This window comes from Pyrgilauda ruficollis, unplaced genomic scaffold (assembly GCF_017590135.1).
Source record: "Pyrgilauda ruficollis isolate IOZ18807 unplaced genomic scaffold, ASM1759013v1 scaffold16, whole genome shotgun sequence".
NCBI classification, from domain to species: domain Eukaryota; kingdom Metazoa; phylum Chordata; class Aves; order Passeriformes; family Passeridae; genus Pyrgilauda; species Pyrgilauda ruficollis.
The window spans coordinates 12,168,013-12,190,419 of NW_024514764.1; the positions used below are offsets into that span (position 1 = coordinate 12,168,013).

Sequence of the window (22,407 nt, forward strand, 5' to 3'; positions counted from 1 at the left end):
TGATTGCTGGAGCTTTTAATTTTGCAGTTGGCCTGCCCTGTCCTCCACCAAACCCACACCAAGGGAGCTTTGGCTTGGTGAGGACGTGCAGGATGGGTGGTGACCGTGGCTGACAGCTGGTGGGCTTGGGGCAGCCTGTAGGTCGTCTGATGGGACCTGTTGTGTGGAGAAGGACCAGGGCTCTCCCAGCTCTAATCACGCTTTGTGTCCCTGCCTACCCTCCTCCTGTGCCCAAATGTCTCCATGGGCTGCCAGAAACGAGCGTGCCAAGTGTGTGGAGTGTGCTGGGGGCACAGACACCACTGATGAAAGCCTGCTCCTTTCCATAGCCCCGGTGTGGGAAATGTCCCTGGGCTTGCAGGGATCACAGCCAGCTCTTGTCCGCAGTACCCACGCGCTGCGCTGGCGTTTCACATTGGCTTGAAAAGCCCCTTTTGTGGTCTCTGCTCCTGCTGGCTGGAGAGCAGTGTGACCCCGGCGTGGGGACTGCAGTGGGACAGCTCTGCCCGGGGCTGTGGCCTCTTGGCTGTCTTGCTCAAGGCTCACTTTCCCCTATGGCCTTTCCGGACTGCACGAAGGTGCTGCCAGCTCTGCTCCCTTGGCTGGCCCCTGCGGCAAGGTCAGAGCCAGGCTCTTCCTCCAGGAGCAAATCCTCCAGCTGCCTTGTGTGGCTGGTATTTCTCGCTTTCCTGTTTCCTCCTTTCCCTGCTGGGCTCGCAGGATGCCCGCAGGCTCTGGCTTGGTAAGTTGCCAAGGAGTCAAAGCCATGATTACCGTTCCTGTCTCCTTGCCGTGCCGTGGGTGCAGGCCGGCCAGCGTCCTCCTTTGGGGCATGGATCCTAGCTCCTGCTAGGATTAGATTCCTCCTGGCAGGAACTACGTCCCAAGGATCTGCTCCTGCCTAAGGATTGTTTTCCTCTTTCTTTGCTGTCTTTCTTGTGCACAGTTGGGTCCTCTGTGTTTGCAGCACGACCCTGTGCAGCTTTGAGGGAAGGTCAAGTTAACTCACCCTCACTGCTATGATAGAAATGAGGAATCTGGCTCTGAAAGGTGCCACAGTTTCTCCCCACTCTGGGGATTCCAAAGTAGGAAAGGAGCATCAGGAAGCATTCCACAGACGCATGAAAACATAACCTTCTACTCTCTTGCTGAGCGTTACAAACTTTGGTTTTGGGTGGCCGTGACTCCGCTGTCTCTGTGCAGTTTATCTCTTTCTCAGCTGGTGTGGTGCTTCTTTCCCAGCCCTGAGCTGCAGTCTGGCTGGTTTGGGTAATGTGCATTTTGCTGGGGGTGATCTGTAGGTGTGTAGCTGGGCAGAGGGATGGAGGATCTAGTCCATCCTGATGGCACTTTGACTGAGTAGCTGTTGTCCTCTTGCACACCCTTTCAGCCTACCCTGGGGCTGTTCTCACTGTCCCAGCAGTCTTTCTTCCAGCTAGGAAAATTGCTAGGCTTTAGAAGGTATGTCTGAAAGAGTTACATTTGCAGCACATAAATTTGCATAGTGTTGTATGTCACAGGAAGGCAGTACCTGTGTCCTGAGCTGGGTAAATGGATAACCACAGAACGGTTTGGGACCTTTACAGATCTTCTCATGGGCAGGGACACCTTCCACCAGACCAGGTTGCTCTGAGCTCCATCCAACCTGCCCTTGGACACTTCCAGGGATGGGCAGCCACAGCTTCTCAGGACAATCTGTGCCTCCTCACCCTCACAGGGAAGAATTTCTTTCTAACACCCAATCTAAATCTCCTTTCGTTTAAATCATTCCCCATCTTTTCACTCTCTGCCCATGTAAAACATCAGCCCATGTGCTCAGCAGGAGACAAGGGCACAGCTCCTGCTTCTTGGCACCAGAAACTGCTGCTGGGGCAGAGGGCACCCCTGTGCTGCCTGCACGCATCTGCTCTGTGCTGTGCCCAGGGCTCCCTGCTGCCTATTCCATCACCTTTCCTTCTGCCATCAACCTTTCCTCCTGACCTTTTCCTCCTCCTTGGTGTCTCTGGTGATCTCTTCTCTTCAGGGCACGTCTCTCAGAGTGAAGTTTAGGCATCTGTTAGTGCTCTCTGGTTCAGGGTGATGGTTTTGTAGTAGGCATGTGGGTGGTTCTGGCTGGAGGTGCATGGATCACCACATATCTAATGGGACTGGAATGAGAAATCAGGGACACAGAGTGCACTGTTCCAAGAAACATTAAGCCTCCTGTGTGCTTCTGTGGGTGGATAAAGCCCTGCAGCCTGCCCCCAGCAGCTCCCCCACCAACTGCTGTGCTCTCTCCCTTCCAGACTCCCTGTATGTCTCCGAGTACTTCTCTCAGAGCGCACAGAAGCTCTCCTTCTACAGCTGGTATGGGAACGCCAAGCTCTTCCACTTCCACGTGCCCGAGGACACCGTGCTGCTCCGCTGGCTGCTGCAGGCATCCCGGGGGAAAGGCCCCGAGTGCACCAGCATGGAGATCACTGTGTATGTATGTCCCCATGCCAGGGCTTGTCCTTTGGGCTTCTTGTCCCCTTTCCTGGTCACTCGTGGCTTGGGCTGGCTCGTTGTGGAGGCTGGGCAGTTCCTCAGCTGCAGGAGCTGTAGTTTCTTCATGCAGCAGCAGTGAGTCTGTGTTTAAACCTGTGGGAGTGTTTTGTGTTCATGTTACCAGAAGATCTGGGGCTGCCTGTCAGGTGTGGTGTCCAAAAGACCCCTTAGGACTCTGGAGAGAGCTTCCCACTGAGGCAGGTGTGCTGCTCAGAGCTGTTCCTGGCCTGGTAGAACCTGCACATGGTGCCAAACGACGTGGCAGGACTACACAGAGACTTGAGCAGACCCAGACTGGCTGGAGATGGGCAAACTGCCAAGTGCAGAAGAACTGAGGAGATTTGAGGGCACTTTGTGAGGGGCATGGCCGAGCGTGGAGCAGAGATAGGAGAAGAATGTGGTGTCATGTGGACACAAGAGCATGAGAAGATTGCAAACTCAATGTCAGTGAGAGAAATGCTGCTTTTAAAGCAGTACTTGACTTGTTGAAGGATTTGAGGTCCAAAACTTGCCAGATTTTGAGCTTTATCTTTGGAGGACACCAAGCTTCCTCAGCAAGTTGTGCCCATGGAGTCACATGGGTCTCTGGCACCCATTCCACAGAGATCTGGGAGTGACCGAAGCTGCTTGGTTTGTGCCTCCCTGGTCTGTCCTGGGGAGACCGGCACTCTTAGTTGCTCCTGAGCAGCCTGGCACAGATGATCTGCCTGCTTTCTGCTTCATAGAAAGGTTTCCAGTAGTTTGGGGATGTGAGGGACAAGGCAGCAGCTAAACAATAATCTAAGAAATGATGGCTAACCCAGATAAGCTCCAAGGAGTAATAACATATCACCTGTCATGTCTGCTTGCTGGACCTGTTGCAGTGCAGTCCAAAAGCAATCAAATTAAATGCCAAATTGATTGGGTAAACATCTCCCACATTCCTCAGCTCTGTGTGTTTCTGCTGCTTCAAATGCTGGGCTTATCTAGAAAGCAGAAGTGCTGCTGTACTGAAGTCTGTAATAGAGGCCTTCCTTGGAAAATGTCTTTTCAGTCTATTTGCCTTCCTTAAAAGAGGAAATGGGAAGATGCAGATCTTAGCTAGAAAATTAAAGTTCTTTGTGGACGATTTTCCCTATATGGGGAATTTGTGACGGTTATAAAGCAGTAGTCTGTGGGTGGGGCTTAGCCTTAGCGAGTGTTGGAAATTTGCTCCCAGGCTTGATGGAACCATGTAAATCTTAATAAGCTGCCAAGTTAAACCAATCTCTAAATAAATCCCAGATAACCTAATAGCAGCCAGTCCTCTCCAGATGAAAATGATGACTCCACTTGAAAATGTGGGGTTTTCCAGCCTGCTCCCTTTCCAGTCCCAGGCCAGTTTATCTTGCCAGTGTCTGTACCTCCCCGGGCTTGCCCTCACCGTGGTTTCTCTCGCAGGCACTTTCGGCACGGAGCCCCTCCCGTCATTAACCCTTTGGGCACTCGCTTTCCTGCCAACGCCACCGTCCGTCCCTCCTACAACATCAGCATCACCCTGAGCAGCGCTGTGCAAAACACCACCTTCGTGAACGTCAGCACCCCCGCTGCTGGGGACTGGTTCATCGCTGCCCACCTGCCCCAGGCTGCGGGCAGGATCGAGGTCAAGGTGAGGGGCCTGCCCAGACCCTGCCCCACGTGTCTCATCACAACCACTGCTGACCCCTGTGCTCTCCCCTCCTGCAGGGTTTCTCCACTCCATGCCCCTATATGTTCCAGGCAGATATGTTTGTGCTCAGACTCACTGATATGCCTGTCCTGGAGCCTGGTGTCCCCATGCTACACACCGTTGTCTCGCCTGCTAAGCCACTGCATGTCAAGTGAGTGGGAGCAGCGGGTGGGCAACTGAGGGCATGGCAGGGTGGAATTTCCCACATGAGCTGCTTAGGGGAAGCCAGTGTTGTTCCCATGTGGGGCTGGAGCTGGGGGGTCTGTGAGCCTGCTGCAGAGCTCCCTGCAGCAGTGGTAGGGTCTGCACGGGGAGCACACCAGCACCCTTCTCCGACTCTTCCCAGGTGGTCACAGATTCAACTGCAGGAATTTTAGTTCTTCCAGATGTTTGCCTTGGGAAGGATTTTCACAGCACCAACCAGGGCAGTCTAGCTCTTGTCACAAAGCCCTGGGGACCTGGCTTGTGTTGAGAGTACAAGCTCTGCAAACTGCTGCTCCCTCCCCTGCAGGGTCCTCGTTCCCAAGCACGCCGCAGGGATGCGGTTCCAGCTGAGCAGCTGCGTCACCAGCGAGCAGAGAGCCTGCACTGTGCGGGTGCTGCTGGGCTCCATCACCCTGCCCCAGTCCTTCCAGAGGAGCCTCACCTGCACGGGGAGCATCAACTGCAGCCTGGCCCTGGAGTCACCCCCCTGGGAGAAGTGGCTGCAGATCATGGTGGAGAGTCTCGGCACTGCCAATGCCAGCGTGTCCGTGGAGATGCTGGCTTCTTTCACAGGTGAGATTCCATGTTCTTTAGTCATAAGAGAAGGACCAGAGGGAACTCTGTGTGTGCTGTGTCTCCCTTGGGTCTTTGGGTGCCTGTCTGTGGTGGCCTGTGCTCCCCATCGTCCTGGTTGCCTCCTCTTGGATACCATAGTTTTTGCTTTGGGATCAAAATTGAAAACTCCAGTGTTCACCCCAGAGAGGCTTTTGCCAGAGCTGCCCATTTGGAAACACCTGAAAAGTTGAGTGTTATTTTTCTAAAGGTTGTTTGGGAAGCAGTGGCTGGCTTAAAATTTGGTGGGAAAAATAGTTTTTGTGGTAACCAGACTAAGGCTGTGTTGACTACTGATTGCCCAAGAGCAGGCTACAGGCAGGAAACCACCTCACAGAGGTTTACTTGGGGAAATGTCTGGAGTTGTTGTAAGGGGGTGTCACCACTTCCAGTGACACCATGTGGCTCAGGTGGTCACAAGGTCCTTGTGGCTGTGATAGGCACGTTTGCACCTATTACATGGCCATACTCCCTGTTTGACTGCTGGAAGCTCACCAACTAGGTACATTGTTAAAGTTTTCTTCTGCTGGTGGTTCTGCCACCTCCTCTTCAAAGCAGAGTGTCGTCCTTTGTGCTGGAAGACCTGGCACTGGCAGCAGAGGTGTTATTAGAGGGTAGCACTGGAGTCTCTGGCAGCAATGGACAGTCTCCAGCAGTGGGACTCCAAGTGTCCCATTCAGCTCCGGTGGGTTGGCTTCTCCCTCCTGCTCAACTTTGTTTGCTCACAAATGGGGAGTTGGGAGAGACTTGTGCAGCCTGTGGCTGTGGGACAGCTGAGTGCTGAGCTCTGCTGGTGGTGAGTGAGCACTCCCCGGGCACTTTGATTGTGCTGTGTTATTCCTTCTTCTGTTCCCCCTTCCCTGCAGCTCCACGGTGCTTCCACCCACTGTACCACTGCCTGGTACACCCACTGTACCACTCCCAGCACTGTCCCAGCTTGTGGGTGCTGCTCCTGCAAAGATGGCATCTCAGGGACAGTTCATGCCGGGCAGGAACCACCTGAAACCCCTCAGTTTGTGCTGTCCCTTGGAGCACTGGATCTGCTGGGGCCCTGCCTGGGTGAGGTGCTAGACCTGCCTGTGCTGACTCCTCTCCTTTTTGGCTCTAGTTTGCAGACCAGGAAGCACCAGTTCCTTCCTTAACTTCATCAGCCTAAACCAGAGCCAGGCTGGTGCCAGACCAGGGGCAGCAGGCAGCTCTGCTCCAGCTCCAGGAGAGGCTCCACGCAACACGTCCGGCCAGCGCAGCTCCTGCCTGCAGAGCCAGCCCGTGGTGAGGGAGGACCTGGACGTGGTGTCCGTGCGCTACCGGCTCCTGAACGGCCCCAGTGTGCCCGTGAGCTCCCTGGCCCCCACCCTGCTCCTGCTCAACCTCAACACGGGCATGGACAGCGGGGGAGCCCTCGTGGTCAGTCTGCTGCTCAACAAGGTGAGCAGGCTGATTGTGTCCCCTTGTCCCCTTGGCAGGGCTTGTCCCTGATCCTGCATGCTCCAGAGGTTGTAGGCACCAGCGGGACTGTTTCTCTTTTTGTTGTTACAAAATACTCTGAGCCTTTTTTAGCTGCTTCCAGCATGTCCCACCTGCCAGCTCCCATTCAAATGGCACAGCCTGCAGCGTGTGGCAGCAGTGACGCAGAGGAGACAGAATGGAAAGCAGCTGCAATGCCATCTTCTCCGAGGGAGCCTGGCACCTTGCCACCAGGAGAGGAAGCTGAGCAGGGGAACCCAGGGATGTTCCTGTCCAAGTCACTGATTCCCAGGCTCCTTCAGTGACACCCCACCACCACCACCACCACCAAAATCAGCCCCCTGAAATTCCATTAAACTTCTTGATGGCTGGCCCAGGGCTCAGCCCTGATGTTCTGCAGACTCTGACTTGTGTCTCCCCTGTGCTGGTGCTGAAATAATGAGTGGGTGTCCCAGTTTTGGGGCAGGGTCCCCCACAAGGGTCTCTTGCCCCTCAACAGTGACACAACACAGTGGTAGCACAAGGTCCAGTGAAACAGAAACCTTAATTGATGGGTGACTTGACCTGAAGGATTTATTGTCCCTGGGCACTGAGGAAAGGAATGGTGCAGGGGGATGGCATCGGGGCACTCTGACGTGGGGCACTGCTCTGTTTGCACAGACGTCTGTGAGCCTGGCCAATGCCACCGTGGCAGCCTGTGTGAGTGCTGCTTCTCCAGTGCTGTCCCTCAACGCCACACGGAACTGCAGCACAGGTAGGAGAGACGCTGGCACTGCCACCAGCTCAGCTGTGTCATCCCAGGGCTCTGCTTTCAAACCTGGCAAGCTGTTAACTGACTCAGGACTTCATGGTGTGTCCCAAAGAATCCAATTTGTGCACAAACCCTCATGAGGTCTTTGTGCTGGCGCATTCCCAGGGTGCTGGGGTCCAGGTGGTGGTCTTGGCACCATGAGATAGCCTCTGCCAAAGGAAGGTCTGGTTACCAGCTGGGGCTCTTCCAGCCTTGTTGGCAGGAGGTTTGGGGATGGTGAAGGTACTGCTGGTGTGCAAAGCAGTTAAACTGTGCACTGGAGGACCAGCCAAGACAACAGGCTGTTCCAGATGCCCTGTGATGCCCAGATGTGTACCAGGAGCTGAGATGACAGAAAAAATTGAGATCTCAAGAAAAAGGGTCTTGAGAGCAGGGGTCCTCTCCATGCCCTTGGTGCTTCCTGAGCGTGGGAGCAAGGAGCCACAGGAGGTAGCTGATTTCTGCGTGGTCAGTCTCAGCCTGGGATTGCTGTGGGCTCTTCTTCTCAAGCCCTGGCACATCACAGCACCTTCCTTTTTTCAGCTTTCTCCCAGGGCTACCCTCTGAGTGTGAGCACGTCCTCTGCAGAAGCCATGCTGATTGTCCTGTACCCACAGACTGATGACTGGTTCCTGTCCCTGCAGCTCCTCTGCCCCAAGGGACAGGGGTGAGTCTGGATGTCACCTTGCTACCTCCCACTGCCCTTGTGTGAGCAAACCTGACCCCTGTCCTCCTGTCCAGGCTGTGGGCTCCTCTCACCTGGTGGCAGTTGCACGGTGGCTGCAGAGGGACAGGGAGGTGGGTGGCCCTGCTCACTTGCTTCCATGTGCAGCTTGTTTGATGCTGAGCTGGCACAGCTCACGTCGACTGCAGATGGCAGAGCCTGCCTAGGTGAGCTTCCCCTTCCCCAGGTGGATTCAGAGGTGATAAATGGGGAAATAATTGCTGCTGTTACCCTTCTGGGAGGTCTCTGAGGTGCAGAATTCCTGCAGTTTGCCTTCCTGCTGGTTTCCTGTGTAAGGAGCCAAGTGTATGATGCAAAACAACACTGGTGACACTGGTTCTGAGGACAGCCATGTGCACTGGGGTCTGCCAAGGGGGTCTGGGGAGAGCTGACACCCACCTGGACGTTGCTTTGGAGCCCAAGTGGCGAGGGAGCAGGCTCTGCTCCTGGCAGATCCCGAAATACCAGGCAGCTTGCCGGCAGGAGCACAGCCCGGCCACTGGGAGCAGTCAGGGGGCTGTCCCAAGGACTGTGGCAGCAAGGGGACATGCTGTCCTTGCAGGGAATGTGGCGGTGCCGAAGGCAAAGTGACGGTGTTCGCGTACCTCACGCCCTGCTTCAACGACTGCGGGCCCTACGGGCAGTGCAGCCTCCTGCGCAGGCACGGCTACCTCTATGCTGGCTGCAGCTGCAAGGCTGGTGAGTGCCTCGTCCTGGGAGGCTTTGCCATCCTCCCCGAGGGGACAGCACAGTTTAGGGTGGTGGTGTTGGACTGGGGGAGCCTGGGGTCTGCTGTGGGTGGCAGTGTCGCAGTACCTGGGGAAGCAAAGTTGTGGGAAGCACTCAGAGGTGATGGGGAATTGGGATGAGGACAGCTTGGAGCCCCCCAGGGCTTGGAGTAGTGCTGCTGAGCCTCCCCAGAGAGATCAGGGTGCCTGAAAATGCCTGTGTCAGAGCCTGTGCCTGTCAGGGTTTGCTGTGTAGGCTCTTGGTACAAGATGTGATAAGCTGGGCTGCAGTCCCTGTGTCTCCTGCCAAGAGCCTTAGACTCAGAGGTGCCCCTGGAGGAGGAATATCTGTGTCAGCTCCTAATTATCTTAATGGCCTGGGAAGTCTGTGGTGTAGGGAGGATGAGCTCTGCTGTGCTTGGGTGGGTCTGTGCACCTGTTCTCAGCAGAAGGACAAGGCAAAATGTGGTTCCCTGCTGCTCTGGACCTGAGCCAGGACCTCCCTGCTGCAGTGCTGCTGATGGGTGAGGAGTGAGATGGAGAGCAGCATCCCGATTTCCCCGAGGGCTGCCAGGTTCTGGGAAGCACAGAGCACCTTAAGGGAACTGGAGAATCAGGCTGAGGACAGCTTTCTGCTGAATCACTCCGAGCAAAATGCCCCATCTGCATATTGGTGACCCAGAAATAAACCAGAGAGAGTAGGTTCCCTGGGCCCTGCCTAGCAGGAAGCCAGCACATGGGGCAGAGCTGCTGCTGTGGGTTCCAGTCGCTGGAATGGGATGGATGCTGCTGTTAACTCTGCTTCTTGACCATGGAGTGCCTGCACATACCCCAGATGCTCTTTGGGCTGACCTCTTTTCTTCAAAAGGAGGGCATGGGCATCCAAATCTTTAATTAAAATAATTTAAATAATTTTTAAGGAGAAGAGGCAGATTTGTGTTCGTAGAGATTGCCTCAGTTCAATCCTTGGTATCCAGTCAGGGGGTGAGAGTTGTGTTTTGTGTCAGGTACTGTCCTTTAGGAAATTTTCACTCCCAGGCTCCTGTGCAGCCCTGGATGTCACCATGGGCTGTGGCAGTGGGTTTGTTCAGCCAGTGGAAGAGGAGGTGGAGTGGGACCAGTCACTTCCTGCTACCCAGAGGTTACAGGAACCCTGGAGTCAGCTATGCAGAGTGAGCACAGGGAAAGGGCAAGAGGCCACAGACATTGGCTGCAGCAAGGAAATTGTCACCTAAATTGAAGAAGACACATTTTTTCCCCCTTCAGAGCTGTTTGTTTTTGCACAGGTTCCAGGTCTCCATCCTTGGAGATCTTCAAAAATCAGGTGGGGAAGGTCCAGAGCAGCCTGACCTGGTTTTGGGTCTGCCCTGCTATGACAGCTGGTAGGAGAGGAGCCCAGTGGCTTCCTCAGTGCTGAAGATCATTCTCAGGAATCTCCTGATTCCTGAGATGTGCAGGGATCTTGCACCCAACTTACAGCACCACGTGAAGCATCTGAACCTTGAGTGCTTGATGTTCCACCAGCAAGTAGCATGTGTGTTGAGTTACAGCAGGGATGGAAAGTACCAGTCTGGATGTAGGATGGCCTCTGCTACACGGGGACAACCTGGGCAATGTTCTCAGGGCAGCCACGGGGCTCTGCTGGGCTTCCCCAGCTTCCCACAGCAGAGTGTGTGACAAGTAATGAGACACCTGAGAGCAGGAGTATGGGAGGCTGATGGAGAAGAGGCTCAGGGACAGTCTGGGTGTGGGATTGCTCCTTCTCAGGCACCCCAGGCTCCTGCTGGTTGCTGTGGGAGGACAAGGCAGGGCCTTTGAGATCCACAGAAGCCTCTCTGTCCACAGGCTGGGGCGGCTGGAGCTGCACAGATGACACCAAGGCCCAGACTGTGGGCACACAGAACTTGGCCACGCTCCTGCTCACCCTGAGCAACCTCATGTTCCTGCCCGCCATTGCAGTCGCTGTCTATCGCTTCTACCTGGTGGAGGCTTCTGTCTACACCTACACCATGTTCTTCTCCACGGTAGGGACTGCCTTGTGTCCCCTGACACCTCCCCCTGAGCTCTGGGAATGCTGGCCAGAATGAAGTCCTTGGTGGAGCAGCCCATCCTGGAGCTCCTGGGATCATTGGACAAGCACCTCTATGGGCACATTGTAGTATCCAAGGATGTTAAAGGGGTTGGAATGGACCTTAAAAATCACCTAGTTCCATGAACAGGGACACCCCCACTAGACCTGGTTGCCCATGGCCTTATCCAACCTGGCTTTTAATTCTTCCAGGGCTAGGGCATCAACAACCTCCCTGGGGAACCTGTTTCAGTGTCTCACCATTCTCAGAGTAAAAAATTTCTCCCTAATATCTAACCTAAATTTCCCCTCTTTCAATTTGTACCCATTAGTCATTCTCCCATCACTCCATTCCTGAGAAGAATCCCTCTCCAGCTTCCCTGTAGCCCCCTTCAGATGCTATGAGTTCTCCATGCAACCTTCTCTTCTCCAGACTGAACAGCCCCAACTTTCTCAGCCTGTCTTCATAGAGCAGGTGCTTCAGTCCCCTTATCAGCTGCATGTCCCTCCTCTGGACCTGCCCCAGCTCTGTGTCCTGCCCTTTCAGAGCTGCTGGGACAGTGCAGTGTGCCTGCTCTCACCTGCTTTCCATAATCCACAGTGGTTTGGTGGAGCTTCCTGGAGCCACTGCAGGAGAGATCCTGTCTGTGGGCTGAGCCCTGGCCGGGGTTCACTGGGAGGCACCCAGAGAGACGGAGACAACTGCAGGAGAGATCCTGCCTGGGGGCTGAGCGTTCTCCTGCCTCCCTTTCTCAGAGAGCCGTGTGGTGCTGCTGGCTCCATGCTGACCTTTGCTTTTGTCCCCGGCGCAGTTCTACCACGCGTGTGACCAGCCGGGCGTGGCCGTGATGTGCATCATGGACTACGACACCCTGCAGTACTGCGACTTCCTGGGCTCCGTGGTGTCCATCTGGGTCACCATCCTGTGCATGGCCCGCCTCAAGAAGATCCTGAAATATGTGAGTGTCAGGTGTCCCCACATGACCCGGCCCGACCCCAGCCAGCCAAGCCATGAGTGGCCACGCTGAGCCCTCTCACCACTGTATTTTAGTGACACGGCTGGGTGACAAAGCCTGTTTGTCACCCAGTGCCACCCTGGCTTGTTTTGTCCCAGCACTTTGGCTTGTGAGCCTGCGTGCTTGTAGGGGCTGGGCCTGAAAATTTCCCCTGAGATTTGGGGTAAAGGTTTGTGGCTTCTGTGGTGTCTCCTTCTTGAAGGTGTTTTTCCTGACTCTTGCATGGATGCAGAGCTGAGAAGCCAGAAGAAGAGGTTCTCCTTGCCTCTGGCATGTCTGGCTGTGCTCTCTCAACAGATGAACTCCTGCCAGTAGTGGTGGTATCTCTTTTCCAGGTCCTTTTCATCCTGGGGACCCTGTTAATTGCCATGTCCCTGCAGCTGGACCGCAGAGGGGTGTGGAACATGATGGGTCCCTGCCTCTTCGCCCTGCTCATCATGGTTACAGCGTGGGTAAGTGAGGGCAGCCAGGCAGGACCTGCTGCCCTTTGCTCCCCATGGGAATGGAAGTGGTAGATCTGAGCCAAGGCTCCAGCCCATCCAGAGGCATGGCTTGAAACCCTGAAACACCCAGGTGGAGGGAGCGGGGCAAGGGATTCACCTTCCAGCCCTTCAGTAGCTGAGAAATCCCTGATTCTGGGTCTCAGACCTGGAACTGCAGTGCTGTCCCAAAACACGGGCTGTGGCTTGGCCCTGGGCAGGAGCTGTAGCATCTGTGCTGGGCTCTGGTGCCACAGCTCTTGGGGGGGGTTTGCAGAGCAGAGATAGGCCCAAACAGCGGGGGGCTGAATCCCCCAGGGACAGCAAGCACCCTGGGAGGCTGGCAAATGCTCTGGGGTCTGTTTCCCCCCTGCCCCAGCCTCTGCTGGGCTGCTGAAGCCCTGCGTGCTCTGACCCCCCAGGTTCACCATGGAGCAAAGCGCAGGCACTGCTATCCCTCCTCGTGGAAGCGCTGGGTTTTCTACCTCCTCCCAGGAATCACCTTGGCTTTCATTGCCATCTCAGTGTACGCCTTCATGGAAACCAATGAGAACTACTACTACACCCACAGCATCTGGCACGTGCTGGTGGCTTGCAGCGTCGCTTTCCTGCTCCCTCCTCGGGACAAGCATAAGAAGCCCTGGGCCTGGTCCCAGAAGCTCACGTGTCGCTATCAGATCTGCCAGAACGACCGTGAGGAGCTCTATGCTGTCACCTGACCTGTCCTGGCTGCAGGGGTGGAGGGATGGGGAGGCTGCTCCTGGCCGTGGCTGCCCCTCGCACGTCGGCAGCCCTCTCACGTGCTCGTCCCCTGGGCGGGAGGGCGCAGCGTGGACTGGGTTTAAAGGTGAAGATGGTCTGGGCTGGTCTTGTGGAGGCAAGTTTGAGGCCACCTCTGCTTTTCTGCTGGGGTGGGGCAGGCTCTTCATGGTTCCAGATCGAGGAATAGCTTGTCCCCCACCTCCCCAGAGCCCTGGGGGAAATCGCCAACCCTTCTTCCCCCGCTGCTGCATCCATGAGGCTTGGGCTTAGCCCACACTGAGCTGGAGCCAAGGCTTTGGCTGCTGGGCTCTTCTCTGCACCCCGTCCTGGTAGAGGATGTGGGACAGGAACCTCCCCTGCCATCCTGCAGTCAGCACTTGAACCCAAGAGAAGAGCACGTTTCTTCTGCTCTGGGGAGCAAATGCTGCCGAGTGCCCTTGGTGCTGATGGGGTGGGAGGGAGCTGATCCCAGCATGTCTGGGCCCTTGGCTGCCATCTCCTTGGGGGTCTGGAGCCTCTCTCCTTCTGAAACAGGTGCTGCTGCTCTTACCTGGTCCTGATTCTGTGGGAGAAGAATGAGGCTGGGACTTGGGCCCTGGATTCAGGGTCAGACTGGGCAGGAATGTGAAAAACCCACGTGGGGACATGCAGGAGACAGCAGCAGCATGTGAAACCCACAGCAGTGCAGGGTTTAGTCTAACTTCAGCTCTGGAAGGAGCCAGGCTGATGGTGTTCAGGGATTCACTGTTCTCCTCCTTTTGGGGGGTGTGGCATGGGCAGGGCTCTCTCTGGGGTGGCACAGGTGGTTCGGGATGGTGCCTGAGCTGCTCCTCCAGCCTGCTGTGCCTCGGAGCCTGGATGTGCTGCAGGCTCCTGAGGCCTCAGCAGTCCCAGCCCAGCCAGGAGCATCACCAGGGGCTCCCCGGCTGGCCAGGGTCTCCTTTGCAGCGTGTCTCACCTTAGCCTTACTCCAGGGCACGCAGACAGCAAGGGCAGAACTTGGCAACCAGGGAAGTTGTCTTTGCCCATCCTTCTTCTACAGATAAGGGCTCAACTCCATCCTTCCAGCTGTGTCAGCCTGGTGTGTGCTGCTGGGAGCCCCTCCTCAGGTGGCTTTGGGGAGGAAAGAGCTTTTAATGAAGGATTTGCCTCTTTGGGGTTCTTCCTCTGCTTTGAAGGGCACCCAGCTCAGCTGTGCACTTTATCCCTCTGCCTCCCCTTCCTCTGCAAAGTCCCCCTTTTTAGGCAGGCTTAAGGACAAGTGAGGGACACTTGTCCACACCCAGCAGTGTCATCCCCCTGCCACCCGTGTCCCCTGCCTTTCCTTGTGCTGCTGCCATCCAGGGCAGCACGGTGGGAAGGGGGACATGGGGCCCTCAGGGCTTCCTCCAACTTTTACCACTTTTAGGCACTTTTTTTGTCCCCTGTCTCGGTTTGCACAGCGGTGCTGAGGCCCCAGCACCGTGGCAGGGGACCACTGCTCCTTCACAGCCGTGCCGTCCATGCCGGGCCACCAGTGGGACCCGGGTGCCACCAGACTGGTCTGGGTGCTGCCAGCGTGACCCAGGTGCTGCCAGTGGGACCTGGGTGCCACCAGTGTGACCTGACTGCTGCCAGTGTGACTTGGGTGCCACTGGTGTCACCTGGGTACTGCCAAGGTGACCTGAGTGCTTCCAGTGTGACCCAGGTGCTGTTGGTGCGACTCAGGTGCTGCCAGTGTGGCCCAGGTGCCACCAGTGTGACTTGACTGCTGCCAGTGTGACCTGGGTGCCACCAGGGTGGCCCAGGTGCCCCCAGTGTTGACCTGGGTGCTGCTAGCATGACCCAGGTGCCACCAGTGTGACCTGATGCCACTGATATGGCCAGGCATTGATGGTTATCATAGAAAGCAATAATTCCTCATCGGGCCTTTCCCTTCAGGGATTTCCATGCTGGAAGCAGGAGAAGCTTTGGGGCAAGAAATCCTGCTGACATGATTGTTTATTTTATGTTTGATCATTCATTTTTGCTTTGCCCCCTCCCTGCTGACCCGGCCTTGGTGCCTGCAGCAGGGAGGGTTAATTATTTTCGGTAAAATCTGAGCAAATTCCTGTGTCTGGGGAAAAAAAAAAAAAAAAAAAAAAAAAAGGTTATTTTTTTCTTTGCTGTTAATACCTGTGATTATTTTATATGGTAAATTTTAAAGCTTACGGTTTTATAATTTAATAAAGGTGATGGTATTTGCGGGCAGACGCCTGGTGGCTGCAGTTACACAAGCACAGGGCTGGAAGGGGCCTCATCTCATCTTCATCTCCATCTCATCTTCATCTCCATCTCATCTCCATCTCATCTCATCTCACCTCACCGCATGCCCCGCTCAGGTCCCCCTCAGGGCCGTGTCCGGGTGGGCTTTGGGATGGCCCAGAGAGGGAGAGCCCAGGGCTCTGCTCCCTCCGTGTGTTCTTCCTCACAGGATAACGGGATATCCTGAGTGGGAAGGCACCCCCAGGGATCATCCAGGGCAGCTCCTGCCCTGCACAGACACCCAACAACCCCACCCTGTGCCTGGCATTGTCCAAACGCTCCTGGAGCTCTGGCAGCCTCTGGCTGTGCCCATTCTCTGGGCACTGCCCAGCATCCTCGAGGGATGAACCTTTTCCAAAATCCAGCCTAACCCTGCCCTGACAGCTCCAGCCGTGCTCCCGAGCCCATTGGGGTGGAATTCCAGCGGTTCCGTGCCCGTCCCGCTCCGCTCCGGGCCCGCCCTCCAACACCCTCAGGGCTGGCCGGGGCGAAACGCGGGCACGGCGCGGCCCCTCCCGGCCGCCGTCGCGCTCTGTCGGTGTCAGCCTATGAGCGGCGGGCGCGGTCCCGTTGGCGGCCGCGCGGGGCGGAAGCGGAAGCGGCGGCGGGGCCGGGACGGGACGCGGGGCCGGGGCGATGCCGCTGCACCGCTTCCCGCCGCGGCTCTGGGCCGCCATGCGGATGCGGGATGGCATCTGCGCCCGGCTGCCGCAGCACTACCTGGCCTCGCTGCAGGATAACACGCCGCCCCCTCCCGTGCACTGGGAGCCGCACGGCCTGCGCTACCGGCGGAACCCGCGCACCGGGGAGCGCGAGCGCGTGCAGGACGTGCCGGTGCCCGTGTACTACCCGCCCGCCGCCAACGAGGGGCTCTGGGGCGGCGAGGGATGGGTCCGCGGCTTCCGCTACGCGCGCGACGACAAGGTGAGCGCTGCGCCCTTCCCGGGCCCGGCCGGTGCCACCGGGGCCCGCCGCCTCCCCCGGGGCAGCCCCTGACGGCCGGGCCGTGCCCAGCTCTCCACCAGGCTGCCCAAGACGTGGAAGCCGCAGCTGTTCAAGCGGCAGTTCTACAGCGAGATCCTGGACGCCACGCTGACCATCACGGTCACCATGCGCACGCTCGACCTCATCGACGCCGCCTTCGGCTTCGACTTCTACATCCTCAAGGTACCCCCGGCGGGCTCCCGGCCACGCGGGGCCGTGCCCGAGCTGCCCTCAGCCTCCGCTGGAAGGCAGGGAGTCCTGGAATTAGGCACAGAAAATCCCAGGCTGGAATAGACCCCCCAGGGATCATCCAGCTCAAGCCCTGGCCCTGCACAGACCCCTCAACAATCCCACCCTGTGCCTGGCATTGTCCAAGCACTCCTGCAGCTCTGGCAGCCTCGGGCTGTGCCCATTCCCTGGGGAGCCTGGGCACTGCCCAGCACCTCTGGGGGAAGAACCTTTCCCAAACTCCAGCCTGACCCTGCCCTGGCCCAGCTCCAGCCATTCCCTGTCCCTGTCCCAGAGATTGGAGCTGCCCTCGGGAGGAGCTGCAGCCCCCCCTGAGCTCTGCCCTCAGTGTCCTCCAGGCTGAACAACTGCTGCTGTTAAAGCTTTAGCACAGGTCTAATGCTCCCAGCCTTTAATCCCCTCTTGACTGGAGCCCTTGATACACAAACTCAGAGCTGTGGTTGAATTGTCAGAACAAATCCAACAGATCTTTTCTCACCTGTGTCCTGAGAGCCTGTGCTGGGTGTGGAGGAGCTGGCAGTGTGCTGGGGCACTGCTGTGCCCCTGGCAGCTGGTCCCTAACCCTGGGGGAGCCCAGGGCACAGAGAATATTTCTGTGGCTGCTCTGAGGGGTTCTGACCCCCAGATAAACACTGCCTTTAACCTTCACCCATGGAGAGGGCTTGCAAGGCTTCAACACAGACTAGAGTCTACCATAGTGTGAAACAGATAATAGAGAGTAGTATAGTTTGTCACTGGGTGAGAAATTTAGGTTTTGAGATGTTTAATCTAGATGTTGACCAAAGCAAAATGGAAGATCTTGGGCGTTGTCTCTGTCTTCATCTGCTCCATTTTCCACAGGGTTCGTAGCACAAAAATAATTGGGTGAGGAAAGCCACAATGCAAAAGTTACATAAACAGACGAGAGACGAGTTATTAGTAGAAAAGTAAAAATAAAGTACGTTTTAAGAGTTAATTAGATGAAACAACTTTAGGAGACCTTGAAACTGTGAATCTTATAACCACTCTGCAGTGCTTTCCCTGTGTGCTGTCTGGTACAGACGGCGTGCCAAAGCTTTAGACAGCAATAAACAAGCTGAACACCAAAAAGTGCCGTGCGTCTCTCCTAACCCAAGAGTGTTACAAGAGGGCTCCCCCATGCAGAGGGGCCCTGTGGGGCCGCAGCAGAGGGCAGGCAGCCGTGTGACGCGGTGCTTTGCAGACTCCCCGGGCTGAGCTCTGCTCCAAGCTGGGCATGGATCTGAAGAGGACGATGCTGCTGCGCCTGGCCCGGCGCGACCCCGCGCTGCACCCCGGCGACCCCGCCAGGAGAGAGGCCGTCTATGACAAGTACAGGGTGCGTTCTGCCGCCTGGGGGCATTCCTCGTGTGGTGCTGTTCAGGACAGAGGGGGAACTGTGAAAAATTAATGTGTAAAATATTCCCAAAGCCTAACGAAAATCTCGCGTAATATACATCTCTACACAAACCTTAAGATGAGAGATACTGGCTTCAAAATACCATGGAATAAGAAATATTGTTAAGAGAAATAGAACTAAAACAAGTTTCAAAAGATAGCCTTACAAATGAGACTAAATACTTTAGAAAAATAAAACTATGAAAAATACATTATAAGACCCACAAAGAGTAATTTTAAATAATTAGCTTTAAAACATTTAGAACATAATGTAACAAAAACTGATAAACCAAAAACCACTTAATAATTATAATAATATTTATTATGACAATATTTGTCATAATCATATTTATAATATATAATATTATTTATAATTGATAATATAATATAAATAATTATAATAATATATTTATAATGATGTGTTTATATTAATAGAATATTTATATTATATTTATATAAAGATTTCTACTGATACACTATTTATAATATTGTATGTTTATTATTATTGTTGTTGTTACTAATAATATTTTATTTGAAAATCATTAACTTCTGATTACAGTAGTGTAATTTATGACTTCTATACTGTCTCACTCTTCACATGAAACTGAGAATAAAAGTTTTTAAAACACCTCTCAGTTACCCCATCTCTGGGTCAGAAAAGGGCTTAATCCAACAGCCTGTCCTGGTGTTTGCTGTTTGGATGGTCACCCATCACTGGTTAGTGCTCCTGTGCTGAGGGACAAGAAAATATAAACATCATCAGGTTTTTCTTGTCTCTTTGTAGGCTTCTAATTTTTGTAGTCATCATTTAGGGACAGAAAAAGCAGTATTTTTGCTGTGCTTGAGGTCAGCGAGAGCCTGCAATAAAAAGCAGAAAAATTTGTGCTGCCCTTGGAGAGAGGAGCCCAGAGTGCCTGGTTTGTGTCAGTTCTGTGCAGCTGGTGGTGGTTGCCAGCATGGAAGCACCACCAGCACCCACAGTCCTTGGAGCTGTGCTGAGAAACAGCCCCAGAAGTGCATAAAAGAATTGCAGGAGCAGACACAGCTGATCAGAGAGCAGGACCCTGCTAAGGGGAAAGGAGAGAAGGGAGGTGGACCTTGGCTGTTGGAAATGAGGGAACAGGGCTCTGAGGTTTGTTCATAGTAATGTTCCCACTGGATCTCATGTTTGTGTCCTGGGCTGAGGGAGTTTTAATTTATTTTTATTTTTTTTTTGGGTTGGGATTAAGTGTGTGAGATAGTCTTTTTTGTTTGGACTTCGATGTTTATTAGTTTTTATTTATATTATATTCTTATAAACTATGAGTTTTATAGTACTTTATTTTAATAAACTAAAAATTTGAGCTGTATTTCTCTCTTTATAAGATTTTTAAAGGATAAATTTTCTATTTAAGAAATTACACAAATTATTTTTACTTCTAACTTAACAACTATCCACTTGTAGTCTGAATTGTGGACTTTGTCTAATTATGCAATACCACCTAAACCTACGAAGAAGAAGGACTAGCTTATGTTCTAAAACTTCTATCTTGTTGTATATATATTACTATAATCTAAAACTTTAAATGCTAAGTTTTTAAAACACCTCTCAGTTACCCCATCTCTGGGTCAGAAAAGGGCTTAATCCAACAGCCTGTCCTGGTGTTTGCTGTTTGGATGGTCACCCATCACTGGTTGGTGCTCCTGTGCTGAGGGACAAGAAAATATAAACATCATCAGGTTTTTCTTGTCTCTTTGTAGGCTTCTAATTTTTGTAGTCATCATTTAGGGACAGAAAAAGCAGTATTTTTGCTGTGCTTGAGGTCAGCGAGAGCCTGCAATAAAAAGCAGAAAAATTTGTGCTGCCCTTGGAGAGAGGAGCCCAGAGTGCCTGGTTTGTGTCAGTTCTGTGCAGCTGGTGGTGGTTGCCAGCATGGAAGCACCACCAGCACCCACAGTCCTTGGAGCTGTGCTGAGAAACAGCCCCAGAAGTGCATAAAAGAATTGCAGGAGCAGACACAGCTGATCAGAGAGCAGGACCCTGCTAAGGGGAAAGGAGAGAAGGGAGGTGGACCTTGGCTGTTGGAAATGAGGGAACAGGGCTCTGAGGTTTGTTCATAGTAATGTTCCCACTGGATCTCATGTTTGTGTCCTGGGCTGAGGGAGTTTTAATTTATTTTTATTTTTTTTTTGGGTTGGGATTAAGTGTGTGAGATAGTCTTTTTTGTTTGGACTTCGATGTTTATTAGTTTTTATTTATATTATATTCTTATAAACTATGAGTTTTATAGTACTTTATTTTAATAAACTAAAAATTTGAGTTGTATTTCTCTCTTTATAAGATTTTTAAAGGATAAATTTTCTAATTAAGAAATGACACAAATTATTTTTACTTCTAACTTAACAACTATCCACTTGTAGTCTGAATTGTGGACTTTGTCTAATTATGCAATACCACCTAAACCTACGAAGAAGAAGGACTAGCTTATGTTCTAAAACTTCTATCTTGTTGTATATATATTACTATAATCTAAAACTTTAAATGCTAAGTTTTTTACTGTGTGATATTATACACTTCTATTAAACTACACACTTATAATTTTAGTTCTGTCATTAAATTTTGGAAGTTTTCTCTATGGCCTCAGGTCAAGTGCTGTATTCTCTTGGGGGTCAGTGCCTGTCAGCACAGAAAGTCTCAGATTCTCAGCAATCAGGGTTCCAGCACTGGGTATGGAGTGGGTTTGTATCTTGGTCAGCTGCAAAGACTGTGCTACCTTTTCCTCCTTTTATCACAGGAATTTGTGATCCCAGAGGAAGAAGCTGAATGGGTTGGCTTGAGTTTGGAAGAAGCCATAGAAAAGCAGAGGCTTCTGGAAAAAAAGGTGATTTCCTGAGGCAGTGCTCAGCACTGAGGTGTTGTGGCTGCACATGCAGCTTCTCCATGGGGTGCCTTCAGCCACGTGCTCCAGGAGACACTGAGGGAGGGAGGGAGGGAGAAAGAAAGAAAGAGGGAGATATCCTTGGGAGTTACTGATGGTCCTCATCTGCTCTGGGGGAGCTGCTGAATGCCCCACACAGTGCCTGCCCTCTCTGAGGGAGGGTTACAGAGCTGAGCTGCTGCTGTGGCACAGCAGGTTGCCTTGGTCAGTCCCTGAATAAAGCCCAGTCACATCTTCCTCTGGTTTTAGCTGCCAGCACTCCTTGGGCTCCCCATTGTGCTTCTCCTTGCTGCTGCTCAGGTTCACTCCTTTCACGTGGTTTATCCTCTGCTTTGTTGCAGGACCCTGTCCCCCTCTTCAAGGTGTATGCTGAAGAGCTGGTCAGCCAGCTGAGAGAACAGCAAGAGGCAGTGCAGAAGCAGTAGCAGGAAGAAACCTTGGCAGCAAAACCCCTGCTGCAGAGAAAGCAGTGGGTTCAGGGGCTCTGCTGCCTGAACCATGCTGCTGAGGAAGAGGCCATGTGAAAACCACGTTGCTGAAGTGTCATGAGAGCCTAAATTCAGTGAGGAACTGTTCCTGTGGGCTGAGGAAAGAGTTTCTGTGCTGTGGCTCTGAGAGTTCTTGTCAGACTGACTCAGTGTGGATCTTGTGCCTGTACAAGCAGTTGGCTGCTCTTGAGAGCCCACTTGTGATACAGAATACACATTTTGGTATTCATAGCAGTGAACTTCTCTCTGATACTTGTTTTATTCATGTGTTGTAGCAGGGACTGTGAGACGCAATGTAACTTAGATCAATCCCCAGCTTCATCCACCGGGCATGGTTGTGTCCCAAAAGTGGAACCCCAAACCCTCAGCAGGTGGGGCTGAGCTCCCCAGCACAGCTCACTGAGCCCTGGGTTACAGCCCTGTTTCTGTTGTAAGTTGGTGACTTTTAAATCTTATTTTGTAAAGATGTAGTTGAAGCGGGTGTTGAAGTCTTTGCTGCTGTCTGGCAACAAGGGACTGCAAAGCACTTGGCTGATAATTACAGGCTGATGAGCAGCACTGGGAGTCCCTGGTGTTGTCTGGAAGCTTTGTGGTGGTGCAGTGAGTTTCTGGGTGGATCAAAATCAGCCTCTGCCCTTTTCCCCTCAGCTCTGAGGTGAGGAGCAAGCACAGAGCCTGCAGGCTGAACCTTGTGTGGGTTATCTCTGTGGAAGAGACTTTACCTTATCCCTGTCTTGGGCTTCCCCCTCTGGCACATCAGGGCAAGTGCATTGCCTTGGTTTGTGATAAGGATTGATAAAAGAGAAACTGGGCTTGTAGAGCAGAGTGTGGCTCTGCCCTTCTGTGCTGGAATGGAGCAGGACCCAGGGGAGTGGAGATTGGCAGTGTCTGGAAGGTTTGGGGGAGGAGTGGTGCAGAAGCAGCCACTGAGTGAGCACAGAGCCGCACAGGGCCGTGCTGGGGTTGGGTGAGGGAGGTTGTGGAGTTGAGTGGGATCTAAACAGCATTTCTTGAAAACCAGACTTAT

General features: G+C 53.5%; 2 protein-coding genes across 4 annotated transcripts in view; both read left to right on the forward strand.

The window, feature by feature from the left end:
• Positions 1 to 15,292, forward strand: part of PGAP6 (post-glycosylphosphatidylinositol attachment to proteins 6) — a 24,441-nt gene extending 9,149 nt beyond the window's left edge. The window contains exons 2-13 of one of the 3 annotated variants that reach the window (XM_041462319.1): positions 2,286 to 2,467; positions 3,946 to 4,153; positions 4,264 to 4,364; positions 4,725 to 4,990; positions 6,138 to 6,457; positions 7,157 to 7,250; positions 7,830 to 7,953; positions 8,573 to 8,709; positions 10,569 to 10,762; positions 11,619 to 11,765; positions 12,158 to 12,274; positions 12,724 to 15,292. In XM_041462319.1, the coding sequence (XP_041318253.1) occupies positions 2,286 to 2,467; positions 3,946 to 4,153; positions 4,264 to 4,364; positions 4,725 to 4,990; positions 6,138 to 6,457; positions 7,157 to 7,250; positions 7,830 to 7,953; positions 8,573 to 8,709; positions 10,569 to 10,762; positions 11,619 to 11,765; positions 12,158 to 12,274; positions 12,724 to 13,020 (2,187 nt within the window). In that variant the 3' untranslated portion in view covers positions 13,021 to 15,292. Of the gene's footprint in view, positions 1 to 2,285; positions 2,468 to 3,945; positions 4,154 to 4,230; positions 4,365 to 4,724; positions 4,991 to 6,137; positions 6,458 to 7,156; positions 7,251 to 7,829; positions 7,954 to 8,572; positions 8,710 to 10,568; positions 10,763 to 11,618; positions 11,766 to 12,157; positions 12,275 to 12,723 lie in introns of all 3 variants that reach the window. The other 2 variants (XM_041462317.1, XM_041462318.1) reach the window with 2 other exon arrangements.
• Positions 15,293 to 15,907: 615 nt separating this feature from the next.
• On the forward strand, positions 15,908 to 21,614 carry MRPL28 (mitochondrial ribosomal protein L28). The gene is made up of 5 exons (XM_041462334.1): positions 15,908 to 16,270; positions 16,361 to 16,513; positions 17,781 to 17,915; positions 20,749 to 20,835; positions 21,234 to 21,614. Exons 1-5 carry the CDS (start codon positions 15,983 to 15,985, stop codon positions 21,315 to 21,317), a joined length of 747 nt encoding a protein of 248 aa, XP_041318268.1. The 5' UTR covers positions 15,908 to 15,982; the 3' UTR covers positions 21,318 to 21,614.
• Positions 21,615 to 22,407: the final 793 nt, after the last annotated feature.

Bases quoted from the DNA above. Each gene is read 5' to 3' on its own strand.
- MRPL28 (XM_041462334.1), top strand. From the start codon at position 15,983: ATGCCGCTGCACCGCTTCCCGCCGCGGCTCTGGGCCGCCATGCGGATG. The intron at 16,271-16,360 runs GTGAGCGCTGCG...GGCCGTGCCCAG, and splicing joins GCTACGCGCGCGACGACAAG to CTCTCCACCAGGCTGCCCAA. The intron at 17,916-20,748 runs GTGCGTTCTGCC...CTTTTATCACAG, and splicing joins CCGTCTATGACAAGTACAGG to GAATTTGTGATCCCAGAGGA.